At 46.4% G+C, this 27,500-nt stretch overlaps 2 protein-coding genes across 2 annotated transcripts in view; one reads left to right on the plus strand and one right to left on the minus strand.

Moving 5' to 3' along the window:
• Positions 1–7,230, minus strand: part of LOC310821460 (B-cell lymphoma/leukemia 11A-like) — a 35,939-nt gene extending 28,709 nt beyond the window's left edge. Inside the window, exons 1-2 of the mRNA XM_083693502.1 lie at positions 6,960–7,230; positions 3,114–3,497 (exon numbers count right to left, since the gene is read on the minus strand). Coding sequence (XP_083549628.1) covers positions 3,114–3,497; positions 6,960–7,137 — 562 coding nt within the window. The 5' untranslated portion in view covers positions 7,138–7,230. The remainder of the gene's footprint in view (positions 1–3,113; positions 3,498–6,959) is intronic.
• Positions 7,231–12,295: 5,065 nt separating this feature from the next.
• Positions 12,296–25,703, plus strand: cep170ab (centrosomal protein 170Ab; the record flags this gene model as incomplete). The annotated part of the gene is made up of 18 exons (XM_083693501.1): positions 12,296–12,400; positions 12,514–12,603; positions 12,713–12,804; positions 13,159–13,213; positions 13,652–13,799; positions 14,359–14,487; positions 14,671–15,132; positions 15,411–15,811; positions 16,329–16,457; positions 17,188–17,320; positions 17,590–19,128; positions 19,419–19,662; positions 20,024–20,132; positions 20,645–20,809; positions 22,141–22,229; positions 22,874–22,967; positions 24,267–24,318; positions 25,420–25,703. 18 exons carry the CDS (start codon positions 12,296–12,298, stop codon positions 25,701–25,703), a joined length of 4,320 nt encoding a protein of 1,439 aa, XP_083549627.1.
• Positions 25,704–27,500: the final 1,797 nt, after the last annotated feature.

Here is a 27,500-nt window from a genome sequence, read left to right on the forward strand (position 1 = left end):
CTACGATTCGGCTGAAATGGATATCGACTTCGCCGATCGCTCATTCGCGTAATAAAACGCTAGACAACCGCGGGGCATTATGCAACGTAAACACCTATAAACGTGTTTATTACATTCATTGGTAATTACAGCCATATCTGTTACGTGTGGAAGACCTAGTACTCCACCAGCCCCTCAGCACAGTGCTACAGTCTATAGCCATGTGTTCCGGGGGTCCGTCTGCCAACAACCTTCGTCTGCTCTGTTTCTGGGACATCGGTAATCTGGAGACGGCCGACATGTCTCTGTGCATATCTTAAATTGTTTATCATGCAAATCAACAGCGCGCTGTTGTGTTCTGTTCTGTCCGCCTAATGGCCAAAGCTCCAGCCCCCTGTCCTCTGGCCCAGCCCTCTCTCCCGGCCCCAGACTCAAGCTCCAGCTCCAGCTCCAGCTCCAGCTCCAGCCCCATACCCCAGCCCTCTGGCCCAGTCCTCTCTCCCAGTCCTCTCCCCCTGACCGAGACCACTCTCTCTCCCAGCTCGTCCCCAATCGCAGCCCTTTCTCCCAGCCCCAGCCCTCTCTCTCTCTCTCTCTCTCTCTCTCTCTCTCCCATCCACAGCCCTCTCTCCCAGCCCCAGCCCCCTGTCCCAGCTCTCTCTCTCCCAACCCCGGACCCAGCCCTCTCTCCCAACCCCGGCCCTAGCCCTCTCTCCCAGTCCCCCCAGACCCAGTCCCCCCAGTCGCCCCCCCAGACCCTCTCTCCCAGCCCCAGACCCCTCTCCCAACCCCGGGCCTATCTGTGGCCCAGGCAGGATTCCATCTGTCACACAGGCATCTGCCCCCACGGTGGACAGCCACGACGCTGCATTTCAACCAGGCAGGGTGGGATCATGTGCGTGGCTTCTGTAAATGTGACGGTGTCGTGTCACTGTGTCCTAGGAGCTGGCTGTGTACGGGGACAGTATGGGGACAGTATGGGGTCAGATCATCTCAATGTCACAGGCTGACTGGACAGGCCCGCTTGCCTGGCTGCATAGAGCAGATACCTTATGGAGCGAGCCGTGGGGTCGCGCGGGGTGATGGTGGCGGACTGGCGTTGTCTCTCCATATGTATCAATTAGAGCGACTGAAGATTCACTATTCTTTTTAATCTGTCTGAGACTCCTTCTCTCTCTCTCTCTCTCCCTCTCTCTCGCTCGCTTGCTTTCTCTCATTCTGCCACCTCATCAAAGGAGAAGAAGATGACAAATAGCAAGAAGAAGAGCGTTTATATGAGCCACACGCCGCGATAATCATCCCGAACGACGCGCCTGTTTAAACTGCTGCATCACAAAGCTGTTCAAAGGCTGTTATGAAGTGACACCCTTTTAATAATAATACCGAATGTGTGTGTGTGTGTGTGTGTGTGTGTGTGTGTGTGTGTGTGTGCGTGTCTGCGCGCACACGCATGTGTGTGTGTGTGTGCGTGCGCGGGTTTCTGCCTCTTCCTCACACAGTGTACAATGTAGAGCCATTATCCATTCCACTAATTCTATAAATAAACCCACAGTTCATAACGTTAGTGACCCAGTGATATCACGTGAACCCTGGTGCATGATGATCTAAATGAGCGGAGAAGAGCATGTTGGAACAGCTGACAGGGCCAAGAGGCATGTCCAGGGGATGGGGACGGGGGCGGAGGGGAAGGGGGGGCGGGGGGGGGGGATGCTTAACAAACTGCATAATTACTCATAAACATGTAGAGTGGGTTATCAAATGTGACAATTGACTAACAAGTGCCACAGCGAGAGAATGTGGGGTAGCTACTGTATGTGGGGGGGGGGGTTCTATGAGGTTACTCATCCATGGTGGGGTCCACACATTAGAGGGTGTTTCGCTAGGACAACACTGACATTGTAGGCTACGTGCTTTCAAATAATCACGGAGGACCCTGCTAAATGTTTCAATGCAAGTTTTGCAAAGCGCACCGTCAAAACCTCATGTACCGTACAAGCATCAATACGTCACTATGAATATTCTAATACTATGACATACACTTTTCCTCAAATGTATCAATACTCCCTACGAAACAACGTTGACGAACCCAACGACTCGACTCAACTCAACGGAGGGTCATCCGATTAAAAAAATAAATAAAGTTGTTTGTACAGTCAGTCATGGTTTCGCTAGTCTCATTTAGCTGCGGTGGACGACCACGGAACGAACGCCTTAATTAACGGAAAAGGAAACGAAACACTGACAATTAGCGGCCGTAAGATTCCTCAAATAAATGCCTCTTCCTTGACAGCTCAGTATAATTACCTTCCTACGTAACGTTCCTTCTCTTTTTTTTTTTTTCTTCTTCTTCTAGCACCAGAGTGAGAAGTCACAGGCATGTATTTGAGGGAGAGAGATATGGCTCCATGGAAACCACGCGATGGAGATACATCTGTCAAAACCACATGAGAGGAGAGGGGGAATGAGAGAGAGAGAGAGGGGAGGGAGGGAGGGAGGGGGGGGAGAAGAGAGAGAGAGAGAGAGAGAGGAGGGGTGGGGGGGAGAGAGAGAGGGAAGGAGAGAGTGGGAGAGACAGAGCGAGACAGGGAGATAGGGAAGGAGGGAGAGGGGGGGGGAGAGGGGGGGGGGGGGAGAGGGGGGGAAGAGAGCCTCCCTCCCTCCCTCCCTCCATCCCTCCCTCCATCCGCCTATATGAGGCCTATACTGTAAGCGTATGAGACATGACATATTCATAACCCTACAGTACATGGAGCAGCAGGCATGTCACACGTCGTTGTAATCAGATCCACAGAACCAGGAGAATCTCAAACACCATCTGCTGAGTCTCTCCCCCATGCTAATCCTCTCTTTCAACAGCACCACCACCACCACCACCACCAGAACCCCAGAGCACCCCACAGCCACGACCTGAACAACGTCTAGTCCAAACATCGCTAAGACCCGACGGAGCGCTCAGAACCTCGACACCTCGTCGCCTGTGTCGTTCGTTTCGGGAAAAAAAAACAAAGAAACTCTCAAATCTCTCAAACCACCACAGACATTCCATGAAACACCTCCCTCGTCGTTTGTTTTGTTTTGTTTTGTTTTGTTTTACACGGGCAGCCATTTTGTTTGTTCTGGTTGTCATTCATTACCTGTGATATTCTCCAGCTTGGGGATAATTCCTTGCGTGGGCGTGGTTAAACAATCCTCGTCGAGGGGCGAGAGGTGGGGGGCCACCTCTGCGGGGTGACACACCCGTCGCGGGTGAGTGCGCGAGTGGAGGGACGAGGAGAGGGAGAAGGGCGAGGCGCGGGGGGCCGAGGGGGGCCTGTCTAAAGGCTTGTCCGTGCACAGGCCTCCCTGGCACTGCCTCCTCTTGTGCTCGATAAACAGCAGGATGTCCGCCAGGGGGAAGCGGGTCTGGCACTGCCCGCAGGTGAGCAGGTCCTGGTCCCCCTTGGGGGGGTTTCTCTGCCCCAGCCTGGGGTGGTCCTGGTGGTCCTCCTCGGGGAGAGTGGTCGCAGACAGGGGCTCAGCTGTGGAGGAGAGGAGAGGAGAGAGAGAGAGTGAGAGAGAGTATGATCACACTGGTCTACTATAGTGTTATACTCAATACCGTTATCATATTTCTGTGGAGGATAAAGGAGAGGAGAGGAGATGAGAGGAGATGAGAATATGACCACACCAGGGGACGCTGGTGGAGGCAGAAATCAGAGGACGGGATCATTGTTATGCATGGAATGGAATGAGGAATGGTATCAAACACATGTGCCCCTGTATTGTGTACTATACTATACTACTATAACACTAATTTCTATCATCTTGTTTCTGTGCAGAGGGGAGAGGAGAGGAGAGGAGAGGAGAGGAGAGAAAGTCACTGCAGTATGGATACATGATAACTGTGATGAAATCTACACTGATGGGAATCATATTACAATCTATTACTATTACACCCACGACTATTAGGCCTACTGTTCTTGTTAAGGAGAGGAGAGTGTAGACACAGTGAGGACACGTTATAATGATGAGATCTACATTCAAGTCTATCACAATGACGTTCAACACTGTTACCACTGTCATTGTCATTATGCTGTTCAGTATCATCACTGTGGTATCATATTACAGCATGAGCCCCTATGGTTTATTTGTGTGATTACATATTTAGCAGATGCAGTGTCTGAAAACACAAGAAAGAAAGAACGAAAGAAAGAAAGAAAGAAAGAAAGAAAGAAAGAAAGAAAGAAAAAAGAAAGAAAAAAGAAAGAAAAAGAAAGAAAGAAAGAAAGAAAGAAAGGAAGAAAAGAAAGACTAGTAGCACTGTTTTGATAAGCAGCAGTGTGTGACACCGTTCAGCGTGCAGCCGAACGATTAAGTCGCTTGACCCTCTTTATTTTGCTACCAATCTCGCGTTTTAATGAACCTAACACCTCTGAGGATCAAAAAATAGATTCTAATTTGAGTTCAAGATGATTGCACCCCATTTCGTTAAAAGTGCTGGGGATCTTGTGAACTAAGGTTAGACATTGAGGGGCGAATGTGGAGCAGGTCCCTGAAGCACAGCGAAGGAGCATTTAAAAAGAAGTAATCTACAAGTAAACGACATCGGCGCCTCAACTGGGACGTCGAGATAAGATGTGATGAATTCTTGCCGCCGGTTGAACCTTTAATTCGGTGTCGGGTCAGACGAGAGGGTGGTGTGGGACTATGCAAGATAGGCCTACCTGTATATTCGACTGCATTAAGGAGGAAGGAATTCTTCCCATTTTTATTCGAGCTTATCTCAACCAGCTTATGCTCCGGACACAGAAGTGTGAGGATAAGGCGATGTGGAAAGCTTTTCTTCAAACCAAATAATCTCATTTTGATGTAGGCAACTGAAAGCTGAATAACTTTCAGAACAAAATATAATCCTTTTATTTTCTCTCCAACATTAAACAGAGCACAATAATTTCAACTGACTGCAGTATCCAATAGGAGGGAATTCGCTTGTGTTGAAATGATCATTAGCCTACTTGTTCTAACCTAATTACTACATGGTAATAGTAGTATCAATTAATTTGCGTGTGCCTGAACACGTTGTTAGTAGCATGCATCGATACAAATGCGTTGTCTGTATAAATACATAGTAAAGGGCTCACTTGAATATGGAGGCATTCATTTGGAATGGGCCTGAACGGAATATTCAAATCCGTTTAAAAATAACTGTAAAAGAGAAAGAATTCATTGGCCTTATATTATAAAGATGCAATCCTATCGCAATCCTATTCATATCGAATGATTTACCACGTCCCTCGTGTGAATGGATTAAACTAACGTTATGGTAATTATGTTTTATTTTCATAATATTTGTATACCCAAAGAAACTGTGTCAGACTAAGATTCACTCTCACGAATACTGGACTAATTGGAGAGTGAATGATATGTGCAATAAAATAGGTTTCAATGATATGCTATTTTTCAGAAACCATTATAATCATCTAGGGGCACATTGACCTATATGGTCGATGATACATTAGGCCTGTTCTTTGCCTTATAAAATATTCCGGTAGAGAAATTGATTTATTTTTTATTTGTTTGGGATATTGACAAAACACTCTGGAATTCGCAATGGATATATAGTTTTATCCATTTTCAAATGTAGTGGAAAAACTGAACAATGTCATGGAAAACGAATTTAAGTCTTTCACAATCGTTTTAGTATTTTTCTTTTTTTTTGCACTAGTCGACTGGGGAGCTATTACAAGGAACATCGAATATACAACGGAGCATTTATAATATAAACGAAAGGATGAGGTTGGTCAAGCAATGTAGATAAAGCGATAAAGTAGATCAAGTTCAAGTTCATAGAAGCATATGACCACAATCATGTTCTGCCCCCTACTGGCAACCACTAGACGAATACAATTGAAGGCATGTTCCGAGAACGTAATTGGTTTCCACCAAGATCGGAATGGCAGAAGAGAACGCGGTGGTAACATTATAACTACTGAATAATAGCTACATGGGCTGGAGAACGACACACCTTCTTACTATCATTTCTACTACTTGCAGTGCGCTTCCTCATTCTTTAGCCCCGGTATTGTTTGACAATACGCACGGTTGACAGTGTGCTGTCCTCGTCTCTTCCTGACCACGACATAAACATATTCGCACCAACACACGGATCAAAAATTCATGAAGCGCATGAAACAGAATAGCCTAGGCAATCGAAACAATCCACTTCGGTAGTGAAATCTTATTACTGTGTTTGCGTAAAACCTAAAGCCTTACCTCCCGAGTTTTCTCCCCGATGTGAACCCATAACAGTGGAATGTCCAAAGCAGTCGCGTTTATTTAACCCGTTTTATAATGGCAATGCGCAACGTGCCCATTGAAATTAACTTGCTGTAAATAATAATAAGCAGATAGCTGACGATGGTGCGGCAGAAATTCGTAGCTCGATAACTCTATCCCCGATAGATATCCTATCAAAGCTGGCTGGGTTCCGCACACGAGGTCCGCCTTATAGACGGAGTATGTAAACATTATCCAAGTCAACGAAAACACTGCTCCAAATATCTTACACAATAAGTGGACGGAATTTCATACAGAGGAATACACTTTGCGCTTGTATTCCATGTTGACTGTTGTGTAGAATGGCAACAATATGTATAGGCTACTATAGGCAAAGGTCTCTCTATAGCCTATGCCCTTTAATGGCGAGAGAAACCTGTGTAGTAGCCTAGTAGCCCCTGTTATACGGTCGAAAGTGGATATTGGCTTTACGAATGGTCGTTTTCCACATATTCCAAATATGTTCCTGATAGCTTTCACAATAGTGATTCAATTCAGTGTGAGAATGAATTCTTGCCACGCTTTTAAGTTATGTCCACATGACCACGGTCGGTCCGCGTCGGGTCCAGTGCAATAACACTCTCCAAAGAAGTTGTCCTTTCGGAGAGAAGGCTGTAGGTTTGAAAGATACAAAATTATGGAAAATACAATTTCATTCTACTTACGCGAAAACTCCCGCTTGCTCAAGTGCTGGGGTTTGCCTTGCTTGCGGCGAGACATGTTGGTTAGTGGTGGCTTTTCAGCTTGGTTCACATTGGGAGAGCCGTGTCCTACAATGTAGACTCCAGAGGAAATATCTTCATCGATGCGTTTGACATCCAAAAAAAATGAATTATAGATCATACGGAGCTGACGCGCACGATACGGGCTGTGCTGAGGTCTTCATGACTTTTTTGAAAAGAGAGAGGGATGGGATACGGCAGAGCCCCCCTGAGCAGCAAGTTCAAGTGCGGACGTGACGTTCCTGCGAACTTGAACGTCAGGAGATGGATGGACACAGACATACAAAACATGGGCAGGGCGAAGACGGGGAGTAGGAGGGGGAGCGACGCTAATAAAACCAATGGACAGTCATTATGGGCTACATATGATAAAAGAAAGAGACCCTGAAGACGCCAAATGGACAGAGGGGATCAGGGGGCTGGGCCTGAGAGAGAGAGAGAGAGAGAGAGAGAGAGAGAGAGAGAGAGAGAGAGAAAGAGAAAGAGAGAAGGGGGGAGTAGGGGGGAGGGGAGAGAGAGAGAGAGAGAGAGAGAGAGAGAGAGAGAGAGAGAGAGAAAGAGAAACAGCGCGGAATAGACGTGAACGCTGGGATACAGCGTATGTGGCATGGTTCTTGATAAGAAAATCTATTGATTTAATGGGAATAAAAATGGGACCATTAGGCTATTTGTCAGCCCTAGAATAATGCTGAACAACAATACATTGGAGAGGAAAGAATGGGCGTGTAGCCGACTTAATGGATCAAATTGTGTGGATATTGTATATTTAAAGACAATTGGACATATAACTATTTGTCTCCGCGTGCGTGTCGGACAGGTTCGGTTTGGAGAGCACTATATGGTGCATTGGGTAAAGAAAAGTTTCCAGCGAATCTGATATTAGATTGATATTTAATAAAGTGTTATTCCACAACATTACGAAACCTCTCCACAATGCAATTGAAATGATTTCACATGGAACTCGGATCAAATGCGTAAAAGGAGATCTCGTTAAATAAGTTCCCAACACCAATCTGCTATCCTGGGAGTCGCATACGTTTTGTAAGAGCAAATAAAAGCATTGTATTTAATCAATCACGACACATGTTTGATGACAAACATGTAAACGTATTAGCAATTCCATCATATTCTACAGAATGCAAGGACTTGCGCATGTATAACACATCTAATTTTAATTGAATACAGCAATATAATTATAGACCTATAGCATGTCATTATAATAGAGTGATGCTTAATGAATTAAGAATAGATCCTTAGTTGATATTATTGGAATATTATCAAAGGCCAAAGTAAACCAACCGTGGTGATCTAATCATCAATCATATAATACATCGACAACAGCAGGTGCAATTTTAAGACAGGTAAAGGTGCACATTTGCCATTTTACATTAATATGTACAATATGGACACATAAACAACAATGTACTTAATATATACGAATATACCTATATTTTTACATACGTTTTATATCTGGCCTAAAGAAAAGATAAAATGATCTAAAATCAAATGTGTTACCTATAGGCTATCTGCTCTGAGCTGAGGTATAAGCCTATTTTTGACCATTTGACCATTAATTCCCCTTACAAATACATGTATTATGACTTGGCAATAACAATGTAACGTCATAACTTTAACAAACCAGCACACGTTAAGCCCAACTTGGGGCAGTCCTGTTATTGTCTGATAAGCTGCTATTATTATTCCCAATTGTGTAGGCCTATATGCAGAAGCACAAAACAAATATTCGTTTCAGTTACACATTCTGCCTGAAATAAGTCACCTTATATAGCCGCAATATAGCCTTTTATCGGTGGGGCTTCTTATCGTTTTAATTGCCATTGATTTATTGTTTTTGAAAAACATAGTTAGGTAATAACTTACCGTAAAAGTATAAGTAGTATCTAAGTAATTAATATGATAGCCATAGGCTATCTTGATATGGATATTAGACTGATCTGCATGCATAAATTTGCCTCCCACGCCATTGAGATGTAAAAATATCATTTACAAAAACGGACGGTTAGATATGTCTGAATGTAACCTACTCTCTTTTTTTAGTTTTTGTTTAATATTTCACTCATTGATTTGTATACACATTTGCAAATTCGGATTTTCGAGACATTAGAAACCAACAGTTCAGTCCAGCCACAAACAGCTAATACTCTTTGGTTGTATCCGTGATGATCCTTGACAGTCCTAAAGCAGTTTTTCAGTTGTCTCTTTCGAAACAGTGTCAGTGTGAGCACAGGATTCCCATGTACTGATAACTGCGTTGCGGCTTGGCCTCTGAGCGCCAATGCGCATCTTGGAGAGATCGGCCTATTCTTTCTATCAAGTCAATACAACGGCGTCATCTAGTGGCCATTCGCAAAACAACTGCGATGGAAGAGAAATGTCACCTTTGGAAAAGCTGTGTTGATGATGATGAACCCATGTCCCTCAAGTTGCCATTGCCTGAAACATAAATAATAAAGCACTATGAGAAAACATATGAGACAAATGCCAAACAGAGAACACCTGAGTAATATTGGTATAATACAGAGACACAAACAAAGCTTTTTAAATAAATGGACTGAAGTCGCGGACTCTTCACCCTCACCCATCATCAATAAAGACCTATACGTTTTTAACGCATTAGAGGAGAGCACATGAATGAAAAAGAGCATGGGTTCGGTTCTGGAGTGGGGTAAAGTTAGGTATATATTGAACATTCGGTTTTCTCTCTTCAATAGCTATTGAACAAAGCTGCTTATCTAATAAAGGGCCTGTTTACATTTACAAAACAGACGTTGAACCTTTGGTTTAAAATCAAATCAAATCAAATGTTATTTGTAATTGACATCGTGAAATGCTTTGGGATCTTGCTCCTCGTTAGTAGGCTACACCAGAATAAACAGGAAAACATGAGAATTGATGCACTGAGGAGCTCTGAGTTAGATACATTTTGATTGTGCAGTGCTACACACGAGGTGAAGTGTTGACAAACCTTGAAGCACTCTGCTTGCGTGCCTGCGCAAGACGCGCCGTTCCTGTCATTGCGTAACATGGATGGATAGATTTTGGCTGGACGTAGACTAGCGCAGCGCCACCTTGGGGCCAAGAAGAAGAGGCGCTCGTGGACCAGGGCTGGGCAGCTGATAGACACTGCACCGTTCAACAGAGCTTTACCCGGATTCAAATCGGATGCTGAATTCACGGTACCTAAAAGGATAGGTAAGATGCACGTTTATTATTAGCCGACCACGGCAGACCACACCCAGTGATTTTGTCGGCGCGACCTGCCTTGAAGAAAAAGGACAACAGAATGACCGTTTTTTATTTGTGTCAGAGGGTAGCCTATCGTCCATAATGGTACAGCCGCGACGGGACATAATGTTGTCGACTTAACACGTGATGGTTATGATTGTAAATCCTTCAAATTAGCCATATTATGAATTAGCCATCCGCGCAACGGCGCGACATATACCGCGGATGTATCGATTATGATCAAAGCTATGAATAAGCTACTGGACGCCAGGTTGGCTGTCAGGCTTGAAAAAAACAGCAGGCTTGGCCATTTACGTTCAATATGGTGTCTATTGAGCATCTACTGTAGCCTGAATGTTGGATGTAAATATGACAATTGCATAACCAACAAATTGCCAACTGTATAACGGTTTTATCTGGAAGTCTTGGTCATAAATGATAGAATACGGCACTCTAATTTATGTCACGACAGCCAGGTCATTTTTGATGTCCGGTCTCTGGCCATCTAGCCTGCAGATAGAGACGATGAGCTGTCATTTAATTGAGAAAAGGAGTGTGTGTGTGTGTGTGTGTGTGTGTGTGTGTGTGTGTGTGTGTGTGTGTGTGTGCGTGTGCGTGTGCGTGTGCGCGCGTGCGTGTGTTCAAGCGACGAACCAGAACCATGCAATGTGGCACACAAAAGCGAGGCCTCATCAGGGTTAACCAATCCAATTCCACAATAGGCCATCAGGACTGTCAGGTCCCATTCGAATATGAATCCTCTGTACTCATATGGGCCCTAGAAATGACAGAGTGTGTATAATTACATCTCTCCTTCCCTGATGGCTCCTGGTGCGCGTGAGTCAGCAAGGCCCAGGCCTACTCCTCAGACACTGCCTATGGATGACAGTGCCAGAGCCAATCAGTGGGTTATATATAGGACTATAGAAATTATGTAAACAAAATAAACACCATATGGATGTGCTTTTTTTTTTAACAGACTGCATCTGTCTTTTCTCTCTCTCTCTCTCTCTCTCTCTCTCTCTCTCTCTCTCTCTCCCTCTCTCTCTCTTTCTCTCTCTCTCTCTCTCTCTCTCTCTCTCTTCCTTTCTCTCTTTCACTCTGTCTGTCTGTCTGTCTGTCTGTCTGTCTGTCTGTCTGTCTATGTGTATATCCGTCCATCTTATCTTTTCACCCTACACAGTTTCTATACAGTGTATCAGTTACTGCAAAAACGCAATATATATTGTTCTAACTTCCATCACTGAATCCCTTATCTGTCTTTCCATTCAGGGGTATGACATTCGTTTTGGTGACCTGGCAAGGCTACTGATCTAATTCAATTTGGAGGGTTGAAGCAGGATGTTCAGCATTCAGTAAGGCATTATCTCATTTCTTCTGGAATGGGGGCAATGTATTCTCTCTCTGCCTGTCTTATTGTTAGCAACAGAGTCCAGGGTTACACACGTATGCCAGTGTGCTGGGCATTAGTTTAGACTAGACTAAGAGATACACGACACAACAATGTACTGTATGAGTATCAGGGGAGGCTTGTGGAGGTAGAAATCGGAGGACAGAATGGTTAACCCTAACCCTTAAAGTTTGATTCCATTCCATTCCATGCATTACAATGAGCCCGTCCTCCGATTTCTACCACCACCAGCCTCCCTGATCCACAACCTCTTGGCCAGGTTTGAGAGTGAACTGCAATACTAGTTGAGTTTATCGGTGGTGAATAGTCACCGGTGGTGAACATATGATTCATAGCAGGTAACTGGGTGAAAACAGATGTAAAAGGAATTGGGTGATCTGATCTCCACTTTAAGGGGCTTCACACACTACAGGGCCGACCCGAACGAGTGTGCTGGCCCTGATATTTTCCTTTCACATTGTCCTTTCCAGCAACTATGGTGTATACGTCACCAGGCCAGCCCAGTACAGCTCAGCTTGGCCCTGTAGTGTGAATTAGGGTTTGTACTACTCTGTAATGCTGATGTTTAATTCTCCTATCCACAGGTCGTGCTAGGGGTCGGAGGTCAACTGAAGTGGCAGAGATGAGTCTGACTTCCTGGTTCCTGGTCAGTGGCGGGGGGACGAGGCACCGCCTCCCCCGGGAGATGATCTTCGTGGGTCGGGACGACTGCGAGCTCATGTTACAGGTGACTCCGCGAGGCAGATTATAATCCATAATGTATGGTCTGTACAGATTATAATCTGGAGTATGAGAGATTAGCCTGGGTATGTTAATTCAACTGGAGTTGTGTATCTCCAGTCCCGCAGTGTGGACAAACAGCATGCAGTTATCAACTATGATGATACTACTGATGAGCATAAAGTGAAGGACTTGGGGAGCTTGAATGGGGTGAGTAATCTGTAATCTTTTTTTAATTATAAATGTATGTCAAACAATTCATTGTGACTTAATAAACGGTCAAACATGGTTTACAACAACATTCCTCGTTTGCTTCCAGACCTTTGTGAACGATGTCAGAATACAGGAGCAGATGTACATCACCTTGAAAATGGACGACAAACTGAGGTTTGGATATGATATCCTTTCACGGTGGTATTTTCTCTTGCTGCTTTATTTGTTTTCAACTCTTATGTACTTCTATCAGGTTGTACTGTGTAGCCTATTGACTGAGAACATCCCCAAAGAGGATATTTGACAGACCTGGGTATGTATGGGAACAAACCATTTGTTTACTTTAGTTTATCAGGATCCTCATTAGCTGCAGCTAATGCGCTAATGCAGAAGCTACTCTTCCTGGAGTCCTCACAGGAAGAACAAGACTATTGATTGTATCTGTTTCTTTGTCTTTCGAAACAGCCTTGCCTGTTAAACTCAGTGTACTGTACTGCCCGTGATGATACAAAGCTTGTCCAGTCCTTTTCCTTAACCTCCCGCCTCACATACCAACCTGTTCACTGTGTTACGCGGAGAACTGCATGTTCCAGAGGAGGCTCTGAAGGTAGGTCAGCATGCTAAGAGGTAGCGCCTAGCTAGCCGGTGGAAATGTGCTTACAAAGTAGTCGCCTACAGAATAAAAAAGCCTGGCTAATGTTAATTTGCTGCATGGTTGATTCACTCCAGAATGCCATGGGCTTCTGCTGAACTTTGCGAAACATGAGTGCTTTGTAAATGAGTGGAAAACGCATCGTTTCAGCTTGTTTTTCCAATGCACTGATACATTGCTCAGGGAAAGCTTTGTTAGATGCTGTGTAATGTTTGCAGAGTTTGTGTATTTTCTTATGTCCCAATGGGAATGCACCTTGGGAGACTCGCTGCACTATTTGGTATTTTAACAAACAAAAACAAATTCCCGACTGTAATTCCATCGCTACAACAAACCCTGTCTCTGCCTACTGTTTAAACCCCTCTCTGTTCCTGCCTTGCCCTCTGCTGTCAGCATGAGAAGTTCACCAGTCAGCTCCAGCTGACTAAGAAGGTTCCAGAATCGGAGTCCTCCAGAGTACCAGAGGTCAAAGTGGCGGAGGGAGCGTGTGAGGGGCCTGCCAAGCCCCCTGAGGCCGGCAAAGGGGACGACAAGATGACAGGTGAGGAGGTCTGTGGGGACCATGCAGGTGACACAGGTGACAGGACCAGGGGACAGGGATGTCACAACAGTTTGCTGTCGTGGTAACACATATGGTTAGAGAGCGCTAACTGCAGTGGTTCTCAACTCTGGTCCTGGTGTGCATCCAAGGGCAGGGCCGTGCACAGACTTATGGAAGGGCAGGTGCTGGGGGCTGACAACCATTATCACTATCCAGGATGGCACTTGGTGCAACTACTCAAGGGATGGTGGACTCGTTAAGAGGATGAATCGGGTGTGTTGGTGCTGGGCTACAACAAAAATGTGCAACCCTGGATGCACAAATGTTTGATACCATTCCTCATTCCATTCCATGCATTACAATGGGCCCGTCCTCCGATTTCTGCCTCCTCACCTACGACTGTCTGCCACCTACATGTGATTCTAACTGCATTTACTCTTGACAATCCTTGAGGTCTAACCTATCTATCACAATATGTCGTTTTGAGATGAGTCAAGACACAAAATTGCCTGTTCAACATCTTTATGACTGTGTGTGTTGTGGTCTTGTGTTTTCCCAGGGGACCTTGCGGTGTTACACAGGGGCACGCCTTTGTACGGGCAGCCTGCGTGGTGGGGGGACGGGGACGCGGATGATGAGAACTCCGGACGGACGACGTCGGACAAGAAGCAAGAGAGATCTGAATCGGGTTGGTGCTGTCTGTTTTGTCTGGCAAAATACACATGACAAGACTTTGAAGGAGGCTTTTGCTTTGATATCAAACTCGTCCTCATTCCGTTCCCTCCATTACAATGAGCCCGTCTTCTCCATTTCTCCATCTGCTAGCCTTCACTGTGCTTCACTAACTTCATTATCTGATTGAAAACCACAGATGGTAAAGATCACAAGAAGACAGCTGAGACCCATGAGAACGGCCTATATGGCTCAGGCCAGGAGCCCAGTTACTTTGAGATCCCCTCCAAGGAGTCCCTCACGCCGGGTAAAGCCACCGGAGAGAGCCCCTCCCAAGACACGGAGGCCGGAGCTGCCGGTGCTGCCGCTAACTCCGCTGCAGGCCACGCCTCCTTCACCATCGAGTTTGACTCACAGGCGTCAAATAAGGTGCCAGTTAAGGACCGCGTGGCGAAGGCGGCGCCGGAGCAGAGGCCACGCCCCAAGAAGGGCGCGGGGGAGGAGCTAAGTGCCCTCCAGACGGCCATGGTGGCTGCCGAGGTCAAGGTGGCTGATTGGCTGGCCCAGAACGAGATCCCATTGGCCCATACGGAGTCGGTTGCGGAGGAAGACGGAGAGAGTGTGAAGAGTGATGTGCCTGTCCAGCTGAAGAGTCTCAAAGGTAGACCAAGTTATCACAGGTGTTATTACACATGTTATTACATTGTTATTAATACACAAGAATAGTAAATAACTTGATATAAAGTGTTATCTAACATTGTTGTTTTTCATCAAATAATAGATCATTGTTGATCATGTGGTATATTTTTATATTAACTTAACAGTTATGCTTCTCTTTCCATAGAAGAGCATTACACTTCCACGGTAGCAACATTACCTCTCTCTCTCTCCCTCTCTCTCTCTCTCTCTCTCTCCCTCCCCCCCCCCCCCACCTCTCAGGCAGCAAACATGAGGACGGCACCCAGAGTGACTCAGAGAACGCCCTGGGAGAGCAGCGGAGGGCCGCCCTGGAGGAGCGTTCCCGGGGCCTGTGGGGGGGTGGACGCCCCGAGGGGTCAGGGGTCAAGATCAGAGAGGGCCGCGCCAACGTCCCCGAGGGTCTGTTCGCCGAGGAGGACAGCCCCGCCCGCAGACACAGGTCCATGGGCACCAAGATGGCGCCGGTCGGAGAGGAGTCCAGTGATAGGCCCAGAGGTCCGGCCCTGTACCAGCAGACAGGAGGAGGGGAGGGGCTCCACGGTCGCCATGGAGACGACCACAGCGACAGGGGCACTTATACTATAGAGCTGGAGAACGGGGAGGAGAACGAGGAGGAGGAGGCCCGGCGCATGATTGACAAGGTGAGGCTGGCTGGCATGGACTGTACGCTGTATGGAATGTTTGAGGCCGTATATCATTTTAATATTTCTAATTGTAGAGCCTGTATTAGGATTAGAATAAGCCTGGTTCACAGAGTATACTCTGATTATCCTAGTATACTGTTTACCTCACACTCAAGTGCTGTCAGTTTTTCCTGCCATGTACTGTATATTCAAGCCAGCACAGCTGTAGTTGGCCCTGTAGTGCGTAAAGCCCCCAAGTGGTATTCTGCTATAATGAACCTGAAACAGGGGAGGCTGGTGGAGGTAGAAATCGGAAGACGAGCTCGTTGTAATGCATGGAATGGAATGGGGAATGGTTTGATACCATTCCTCTTTCCATTCCATACATTACCATGAGCCTGTCCTCCGATTTCCCCCTCCACCAGACTCCACAGACATGTGCTCTAATGCTGTAAGTCGTGGTATTCTAGATAATGAATGTTGATAATGAATGTGCTTGAATGTCCAGTGTATGTATGTGTCTGCCGGGGTCCAGGTGTTTGGGGTGGAGGACCACCAGAGCCTCTCCAGGGTGGGGTGTTCGGACCCCCAGAGAGACAGCAGGGTCACCTCCCAGAGAACGGGCTCGGGGGATCGGGGCAAGCCGGGCAGGATGGAGCCAGAGGTAACAGTTCTGGTACCAGGAGGTAGAATGCGTAGGACAGGCCGGCTCATTGTAATGCATGGAATGGAATGGAATAATGAATGGTCATCGAACACGTGTTTTGATACCAATTCCGAACTCCGTTCCGTCCATTACACCGAGCCCGTCCTCCGGGTTCTACTGTAACTCCACCAGCCTCCACTGACAGATACACTTCTTAGCAGAGGAGTGAAGAGTTCAGCTCTTCCTTTCAACGTCAGACTTTTTTTATGCAAAATAAATCTGCTTATCTTGTAAAAGCGCAGTCTGTTTACTTCTGTTGCCTTTCTATGTGTGTTTGTTGACTAAAATAGATGCATGCGACCTGATGTATGCCCCCCCCCCCCCGCCAAAAAAGCAACGTTTTGTTTCTATTTGAGCATGGCTATCTCTATTCATTAGATGTGTCTTTTCAACCTTAAAATACTTTCACAACAGTTACTATAAAGTTTGTGGTTAAAGTTTCACTTCTGACCTCCATCCTATTTTGCAATGAGTTGCTGGTTTTTCATAAGATCAGTCTATTTCAACCTATAAATAATGGAGCTATAAGCCCTATGACCACACATCCACTATTTGTAGGTTGAAATAGTTCAGCAGACTTGCTTCAGTTTGTCTGCACCATAGTTACAGATAAGATACATCAGAGACTATTTATTCCAAACTAAAGTTTGTGACGAACGTTCCTCCTGGTATTCCTCTTGTCCTCCAGCCCCTGCGAGAGGAGCTGATGGTGGGGGGGCCGCGGTGGGTGTCCCAGTGGGCCACGCTGGCAGCCAGCCACATCAGGACGGACCCCGAGGGCTCTGGGGCAGAATCCCATGTCTACGTCTCAGAGGACAGAGGTACTTCTGTTGTTGTTGTTGTTGTTGTTGCTGTTGAGATGTTCTTTGAACATGAAACACAAGGTATTGATCATTGAAATATATTAGATAACGATACATTATTAGATACAATGTATTTTAGTCGGATGTATTCTTTATGTTGACGTGAACAGGAAAATGAATATTAACTTACAGTAAATTGCTACTGTTATGAAATGGCTGCTCTTCCCGTCTGTAATTTGGAATATTAAGCGATTAAATTAGAGACTATGAACCTTGTCTCTTGGTAGCTGAGATCAGTGAGTCCAGCCACTCGGCCTCCATGGCGTCCTCTAGCTACACGGAGCGTAAGAGGAGAACCCTGCCCCAGCTCCCCCTGGAGGAGTACGCCCTCGGCAGGAGAGCCCCTGCCCCAGCCCTGCGCTCCGATGTGGGGGAGAAACAGGACACGGAGCTCCAGGAGAAGGAGAACCAGGAGGAGCGTACGGGGAGACCCAAGGCCAAGTATCCGACCGGCGGAGGGGTCAGCCAAGCGGCTAGCGAGGTTGGCAGCGCCAAAGGAAGTCCCAAGAGGTCCCCTGCCAAGGGACAGGAAGCGGGAAGTAGGAAAACGGGGCAGCAGCAGTGTGTGTCGGCGAAGTTACCGCCGCGGCCGCAGAGCAGCGGGGAGAAGAGGGCGGAGGAGGCACGAAGGAGGAAGAGGGAGGAGGAGAAGGCCAAGGAGGCGACTGGGAAACCCTTCCTGAGGCAGGAGAGCTTCACGGTGGAGAGGCCCAGCGCCAACGTGCTCCAGGAGCTCATCCCGCGCATCGACGCGCCACCGGGGACGCGGGTTCAGACCCGGGAGGGAGGCGTGGACAGCACCACCCTGGCCAAGGACACAGAGGCGGTGGCGGCTTTCATGGAGACGACGGTGACGGCTTCGGACCTGGGCGACCCGCCCAGCCAGTCCATCGAGGGGTCGCTGTCGCCCGAGTCGGACGTGGACACCACGAGCACCATCAGCCAGGCAGGGGGCAACGGAGGGCGCAAGGTGGTGCAGAAGCGCCGCACCCTGGGGGCCCAGCAGAGGGAGAGGACGGTCGTGTGCTCCTCCTCCTCCACCACGAAGGGACCCACCGGGGCCCGAGACGCCCAGGAGAGGAAGGCCAAGTCCAGGCCAGCTGGAGGGCAGGGGGGCCCTGTGCTTGCTCAGCCCGGTCGCCCCTGGACCTCCCTGGATCTAACGGACGACGACGTCAACTCCAACTCCCTCCTCTCAGACTCCCACCCCTCCAGCCAGGACGTGCGTTCCAACGCCAGGGCCCAGCCCGCAGGAGGCACCAGGGTGGAGGCTAGCACCAAGGCTAGCAGGGCTAAGATCACCCAGACCCCAGCCCCAACCTCAGGGGCCACCCCCAGTAAACCTAACACCCTCCCCAGGCCCCGGCCTACCCGATCCTCCCTGCTGAGGCGCGCTCGCCTGGGGGACTCCTCCGACACGGAGATGGCCGACCTGGACCGGGTCTCCGTGGCCTCGGAGGCCTCCACCGCCAGCTCCACATCCAGGACCGGGGTGGTCCGGAGGGGGTTGTCACGGATCGAGGCGCTGGCCCAGCCCAGGAGGCCCCGGGTGGGCTCGCCGTCGGCCCAGAGTGACTCGGAGGCGACGACCGTGGCCCGGAGCAGGGGTTTCGGTGCCCGGAGCGTGGCTGGAGATTATGCCATGAGGCAGGGGCTCCGAGGGGCCGGCGTTACATCAGTGCCAGTGCCCAGGGCTAGAGCGAACAGCGCCTCCAAACTACCTGACAGGTCTAAAGGCACCTCGTTTGGCCAAATCACCCCCACTGGTAAGGTTCTGTCTAATATAACTGTGTATGTTTTTTGTGCTATAAGCATGTTTGTGTGTAAGCATGTTTGTGCTATACTCTTTCTGAATGTCATCATGTATGTGTAACACAGGGGAGGCTGGTGGAGGTAGAAAATGACGGGGCCAAATTCCGTCCGATTTCTACCTCCACCAGCCTCCCCCCAGTATACTACCATACCACTGTATGTCGGTTGAATGTACCATAACAAACATAACACAACTTCTGATCATTTCTATGATGACATATCTTCTACCTTCTGACTCCTCTAGCCGGCGGTCGATGGCGTCGCATGCCCGTGGAGTACGCCTCCACCTCTGAGGACGAGTACGGCTCCAACCGCCACCCGTCCAAGCACGGCCACGCGCGCCCGTTTGCCCCGCGGGTGGCCCAGCTGGGAGGCTCCGCCCCGGCCACGCCCTGCCCCGGGGGCATCGCCGCCCTCAGAGGGCAGCACTCCAGAGAGCAGGAGGAGTACATGAGAGACTGGACAGCCCACAGTGAGGAGATCGCCAGGTAGGAAGTCTCCCTCCAGGGTCATCGCAGTCTATAGATACACATAGGGGCTTAACCAGGGGAGGCCAGGGGAGGCTGGTGGAGGCAGAAATCAGAGGACGGGCTCATTGTAATGCATGGAAGGGAATGAAGAATGGTCTCAAACATGTGTGTCAGCAACTATGGTGGATGCGTAACCAGGCTAGCCCACTACAGCTCAGCTCGGTTCAGATTAGTTTGGCTGTGTAGTGTGAATTAGGGTATAGAGATAAGAAATAGCATTGTGCATTGTGTTATATTCTATATCTATTGAAGATGACACATGTAAACTGTACATACAATCTGATCCATTCTGATGTGGTGTGTCCTCTGTGTGTGTTAGGATCAGTCAAGACCTGGCCAAAGACCTGGCCATGCTGGCCAGGGAGATCCATGACGTGGCTGGAGAGATCGATTCCGTCAGCCCTGCCACTACCGACCCTGGACCCCTGGTAAAACATCACCTGTTGGAGGATTTGTTTTATATATATATATATATATATATATACGGGCTATATATATATATAGTTTTTAGTTTTTTTTCCCAATACATAAAATGCATTTCACATACACAAAACATCACAGCCTACATTGTTCTATTTTAGGGTCCACAGCACAATACTCCCTCCCCTCTCCCCCTCAAGGCAGAAATCGGAGGACGGGCTCATTGTGATGCATGGAACGAAATGAGGAACGGTGTCAAGCACACACGTTTGATACCATTCCGTTCCATGCATTCCAATGAGCCCGTCCTCTGATTTCTGCCTTCACCAGCCTCCCCTGAAGTACGCCTATATAAGTCCAACGAGGATTCAGCCCATTGCGACTGCTGTCGATGAGATGAAACAGGATTTGATGTATTTTTGTCTTTATTTATAATCTCATTGATATCAAATCTATTTTCGACAGACCTGGTCCAAAACAGCAGCGCTGGCTTCACGCTTCTCATTGTGTCTTCCCCCAGATGGAGGAGCGCGTGTTTGACGACACCATAGACACGGCGAACAGCCCACCCACAGAGCACAGCAGCATTCTGGGAACCAACGGCCGCCCCGTGGAGCTCCGCCCACGCGGCTCTAACGGACAGGGTCACCGCGCCATCCGCCGCCAGACCTGGAACAGGGATGACGTGAGTCTTGAACCACAACTTTATTCGTCTTTATGAGTCTTTGATCATGTTTGGTATTGATAGCGTATAACGTTCATTTAGCCTGGCGGCCGATGTCTTACACGTTTTAGTCGTCTTTATTAGTCTTCGATCATCTTTGATACTCAAACTAGTTTTTTAGTAGTAGTTTAGCTAGTAGTTTAGCCTGTAGAACGGCCGTGGTTCGAACTCAAGGTCCGAGGGCAACTCTTGAGTTGACATGTCTCAGTCAGGGCTACTTCATCACGAGAGCGTGATTCCAAATCACCTCCTGGTTGCCAGTCTGTTTTTCTGCTTTAGTGAACTTGTTTAACAAGACAACGGTAGAAAATGTGGCTTTAGTAAAGATAGACTAGCACCCAGGCTTACGTTAGCTTGAGAGAGAGTGAGAGAGAAGAGAAATAGCTTGTATGAACCATTGTAGGAGAAGGGAACCGTGAAAGGGCGACCTGACCCTAATCTATCAAACACTGTATTATAGATGAATCAGAGTGTGAGTGTGTGTGTGTGTGTGTGTGTGTGTGTGTGTGTGTGTGTGTGTGTGAGAGAGGAAAGAGTGTGTGTGTCCTAATGAGCTCCTAACGTGTGTGCGTGCATGTGTATATGCGTGCGTGTGCCTGCGTGCGTGCATGCGTGTACCTCTGAGGGCCACTAGAGGGTGCTCTCCTCATGTCAAGGCAGATTAGATTAATCAAACAGACAGAGTGAACTCTTCCACTTGACCAGACCTCTGACATTAGCAGAGGAGAGTCATCCATTGATGTAGTGTGTCTGTTAATAACCCATCTATTACCAGTCTATAACCAGCCAACTATATGACTGCCTGTGTGACTGAATGACTGTGTTTGCTGCAGGGTTAGGCTGGTGGACGTAGAAATCAGAGGACAGGCTCATTGTACTACATGGAATGGAATGAGGAATGGTATCAGACACCTAATACCATTCCTCATTCCATTCCATGTTTTACAATGAGCCTGTCCTCTTATTTCTACCTCCACCAGCCTCCCCTGAAGTGGACATTGTAAAACTGTATAGTAACAATGATCATTACTGTAGGTTACCTATTCTACTGTATCCGCATATAAATAACCTGTTAATAACACATCTATTAGTATTCCAATAATGTATGACTGCGTGTTTGCTGGTAGAAGTCTCTGAGGAGATATTGTGAAAGTCTCTAACTTCGTAACGACATCGTAAAAATGATCCTAACTGTATGTTGCCCATGATACTGTATCGGGTCTAGTTGTTCTGATGTTGTTGACTGGAACCTTAGTTATATAAGTGCTTTTCTTCTCTGTGTTTACCCCCAGGCGGTGTTGGACAGTTTAATCTTAGCATCGGTGACTCAACTCTCTGCTAGGATACGTGAGTCTGTCGACAAGACAGCAGGAAAGATCAGGTGAACGTCACACTCAAATCTAGTTCAAAGTATGTCTCCTCTCCCGTTTTTTTTGACAGATGTTTTTGAAGAATGTCTTTTATTCTACATCGCACTTGATCAAGTACAAAGAAGAATGGGAAGTAATAAACCTTAAAACATTTAAATGTATCATATTCAGAGTAAGTGCAACAAAGTGCAGCGGAGGCTGGTGGAGGCTGACATCGGAGGACGGGCTCATTGTAATGCATGGAATGGAATAAGAAATGATATCAAACACACGTGTTTGATGCCATTCCTCATTCCATTCCATGCATTACTCTACAATGAGCCTGTTTCTACCTCCACCAGCCTCCATCAAAACTGGGGAATAATCATGCTTAAATTGTCATCGAATCAGAATATTCTTCTTTTATGTAGAGGCTACAATAATTTGCATAATATGAATGGCACTTCACAAGGCTAAGATGACAACCTGCAACATCTCTCATCTCTGTTTCAAACATCAACTTGCTACCTCTTTCATTTTTCCTTACAACTCACTTTAATAGTGATATATGTATTCATCTTTTCTTTCTTTTTTCATCATATTTTTTTTTAGAAACTTATTTAAAACTTAGCAGAGAGAGAGACATGTCTGATCTGTTATGATCGTACTTTCCCAGGATATTATTCAAGGATAAAGACAGGAAATGGGATGAAATTGAAAACAAACTCCAGGCGGAGCACGACTCTCTGCTACTCAAGACCTCCAACCAGGTGAGCAGCCAATCCGTTACCTCTTACACACACTTCACACACACGTCACACACACGTCACACCACGGGAGGCTGGTGGAGGTAGAAGTCTGAGGACGGCCTCATTTTAATGCATGGCACGGAATGAGGAATGGTATTAAACACGCGTTCTACCTCCACCAGCCTCCCCTGTTTCACACACATTTTGTCTCCTCCGGTACGGCCCATTTGCTGCTTTACTTGACTGCAGAGGACAGGTGGTAATGAAGAGGCAAAAAAACCGAAACCGATCGCTTATTTGGGCTGACCGAGTAAAACTTTGGGTTGTAAATATTTGATGAGTCTCTATCTCCATCTGGGTATCTCTCAGGCCCAGTTCTAAACCCCACCTCTGGTTGATGGTTGATGCTGCTGCATAAATCATGTCTGTTTAGCCCAGCAAAGACACAGCTGTAGCAGCAGGGCATTAAACAGAGGGTGGCCGTAAGAGTGTGTGTGTGTGTGTGTGTGTGTGTGTGTTGTGTTGAGTTGAAAAGAAAGTTCTATTAATTGAAAAGGAAGTTGGCTTCACCACTTAAGATAAAGAGCCTTTATTTTGGATCCAGATGTACAATTTCTGTTGTCCCCTGACTGCATATAAAGTATTTTGATAGCCTCTGTAATTAATTAGTTTTGAGCCCCCCACCCCCCCTATCTCTCTCTCTCTCTCTCTCTCTCTCTCTCTCTCTCTCTCTCTCTCTCTCTCTCTCTCTCTCTCTCCCTTCTTCCCCCCTTCTCCCCTGGTATGAAACAACACAACTGATTATTTACTGAGGCAATCAGAGTAAGTGCACGTCTCGCAAGCATTTTAGACCCACAGAGTTTGATTTGTCAGAGGACCTGACTTATAGGTTGTTGTGGCGGTCACGAAGATTAAGTCCCAAAATATACTGCCTTCCTCAGGGACACAGCCGTAAATTCAGGCTCTAACACCGCCTGGCCTTAAGCTACCTCTCCGTTATGTTCATTTACTTCCCTGGGAGAGGATAACGACAACCGGGTCCTTAATGCTCCACTCAAAGGTGTTCCAGTAGGAATGAGGAAGGAGAGAAGGTTGTGATGAGGTTGTTGTTGTTGATGTGAACTTTATCCCTCACTCATATCCTTACCAGGGGAGGCCGGTGGAGGTAGAAATCCCACGTGTGTTTGATACCATTCCTTATTCCGCTCCATGCAGTACAATGAGCCCGTCCTCCGATTTCTACCTCCTCCAGCCTCCCCTGATCCTTACCCAATGTTTTCTTCTAACATCGAACGTTTTGTTTGTGTTCTTGTTTCCTAGGAGATCACCACTATCCTCCAGGACCTGAAGAGAGTAGAGCGACAGATGCTAGGTATGGATCCTGTGTGATTTATTTTTTACATCGATTGAAAACAATGTTCAAATCCATAATTCTGTATATTAAAGGCACCCTATGTAGGATTGCGCCCTCTTTTGACTGCAATGGGAATTGTAATGACAGTTCAGAAGAGTGTCTCCTCCTCTCTCCCTCCCCTTGCTCAATGCAACTACTTCTAACTGAAATGAATCTATCAATAATGTTCACATTTTTATCTAGCAAATGTCTTTGAAACTAGCAAAGGACTGTGGTTGAAAGTGCAGCTTGGTTTGGAAACGTTTGCAGAAACATGAACACGGAAATGAGCCAGCCAACAGAGACATTATATATAATATATATGCCATTTAGCTGACACTTTTATCCAAAGAGACTTACATTGCAGTGAGTACATAAATTTTTCAGTACATATGGTCCCAGCAGGAATCGAACCCACAACCTAAACGCTGTTAGCACCATGCTCTACCAACTGAGCCACAGAGGACCACATTCACTAAACCCGAAGTTTCAAACAAATCCCCTCATTCCCCAAACAAAACTCAGACAAAGCTGTAGTCAAACATTTACATTTATGAGGAAAAGTCATCAGAATACATGTAACAAACTCTCCTAGGCAGTAGCTAGGTGGCCAATGAGCCACACACACGCAAGTCTCAGGTTTCACACCCACAGCAAGTGGTTGACGCCCAGAAACGTCACGAATATAAAAAAATAAATAAAATAAAAAGCAAATTCAGGCCAAGGTCTTGGCAGTTGCATGCACTGTCACAGACTGCCAATGCATCCTACGTAACGATTCAGCATGGTTATTTAGGGGAAAAGGCTACATATTGAAGATTTAAAAAAAAAAGTGAGTTGTCAAAAGCCTAAAAAAAAAAAAGGAAATTCAAAATGAGCACCACCAGCCATAACATCACCTTTGCACTAACAACATTTTCCAGCACACATCTTTGACACCTGCTATAGTGCTGTTGCTATGTTGGTCTACGATACTTCAAACAACCAATACAGTACTCAGTACTGGGTCGGTCGCTCAGGATTCAAAGCTATGCCGATCACGTAATATAAGACCTCTACCTTCTCCTCCCTGTCACCCAGTCATTGACGTGATGGTGGACCCAGACGGCACCCTGGATGCCCTGACCAGCCTGGGCCTCACCAGCCCCCTGACTATGCCTGACCAGAGGGTCATTCCTGGAGCTCAGGGGGCCAGCGTGGGGCACAGCCCCCCTGGAGATGGACCATCCAGCACCCTGTCAGCCCCCGTGTGCCCCTCGGGACCCACGACCCACTCTGAGGTGGCGGAGAGAGACGTGGGCCTCCATATGAACAACAACCTGCCCCCTAGTGGTGGCGAACAGAACTCTGTCTCTCCCAAGTGAGGGGGTTGACCAGGTCTCACTTGAAAAATAGATTTTATCTCAATGAGACTAACCTGGATGAAACAAAGGTTAAAATACAAATAAAATAATTCAATAAAATGATGCATCCTTCGATATGTGGACAAGCCTTGTGTCAGACCAGACTGATAGAAGAACCAGACTTGCCGTGGAAACAGAACACAAACATTATCATTCTTTCTCTCCCCTACCCTTCAAGATACAAGATCCTGTTAATCGCCACACAACAGAGGTTGGTGGAATGACCACAAAGCAGCTTGTTCTGTGTAACCTGTGTGTAAATGGAGGAGTTTTAAAAGAAATATTGTATGTAACAATCATATGCGGCTGTACTGTGCATTACTAATACTCAATATTCTTGAACACATTTTAAAAGTATCAAGAAGAATCGTTTTTGCTATACGGTCTACTAACTGCTGTTTATGGATTCTAAAAAAGAGATTTGATATTATGCAGTTTTCCTCATTCACAGCTTTCAACAGTGTTGCTGACTAAGTTTCAAGACTTGTAACATGAAGTCATTGTTTTGACTGATATGCTCGCATTTGACAGCTGCCTGATGGATTGCAACATTAAATAGCAATGACGAAAAACAAAATGGTTCTGCAGTAGAGAGATGTTGACACTATTCTTCCCAAAAATTCTGCCATTACTGTATGTATAGCATAGTTTAATAGTTTTGTGAAAATGAAAATGATATCTAACTGTTGGTAGAGCTACGTAGCACTTGCACTTCCCAAGCTTGCTCTATTAATATCTGACTTTTCCACTAAAGAGACCATATTGTGTATTTATGAAGATGAAAACAAAATAGGGTATGTACAGTATGTATCTGCTTCAATGTGTGTAAAAGGATAGAATGATCCTACCATGTCCATGCCTTTCCTTGTGAGCTGACTATGACTATGTCCATTGAAACCAGGATTGGGACGATTTCCTTTTAAATTCCATCAATTCCGGAGTTGAATTGAATTCCAATTCAGTAATTGAAATAAGGGCATTCATTTTCTATGACTTTATGAGTGTCTGGGTATACTGTGTGTTCCAATAGTCAGCAACTCAACTGTGTGTGTTCTCTACATTCTTCTATAAATTGAAAATAAAAAGCTTTGGAATTTGGAATGGAATTGGGAGTTTCCAAAAAAATCCTGAATTGATTGAAATTGAATTTAAAAGGAATTCGCCCCAACCCTGATAGAGACCAATGCCTCTAAGATAGAGCTGTGTGTTATTTGCAAAACTAAATGAAAATGTAGCTTCCCAGATAAGAATCTCATTTCCAAGTGTACTATGTCACAAAGTGCCAGTGTCGAAATCACAATGAGATTAAGAGTTGACGATCGAAGAGACAACAGTGTTAAACAAAGGTTGGGGATTAGGAACATTTGTTAATTTGCACATTTCAAAGATGAGGTCACTCACAACAGAGTGGTGTGGTGTTAGGATAGATTTGTGCTTTGATCAAGGTCCAGATCTTGGTGGACCCCTGTGTATGCTGGCTTTCATTAGAACTGGGTTGTTAATCATTATTATTATGATATAGAGATAGCCAAATGCTAAAGTGAATTGAACATCACTTGCCTGTTGTCAGCAGGATTGTTGTGGAGTGAATGAGGAGGTTTGAGTGAAAGGCAGCATATAGAGAGACCAGAACTGGGAGAAACCATGAAATGGACAATGAAATAGCTCTTATACCCATAACTTGATGTCCTGCCTCGTATACCAATGTTTACATATGAATGTAACCCGATCGGAACTGTTATTGTCTCTGAGCCAAAA

This window comes from Argentina silus (genome assembly GCF_951799395.1).
Source record: "Argentina silus genome assembly, chromosome: 22".
In the NCBI taxonomy this organism is placed as follows: Eukaryota; Metazoa; Chordata; class Actinopteri; order Argentiniformes; family Argentinidae; genus Argentina; species Argentina silus.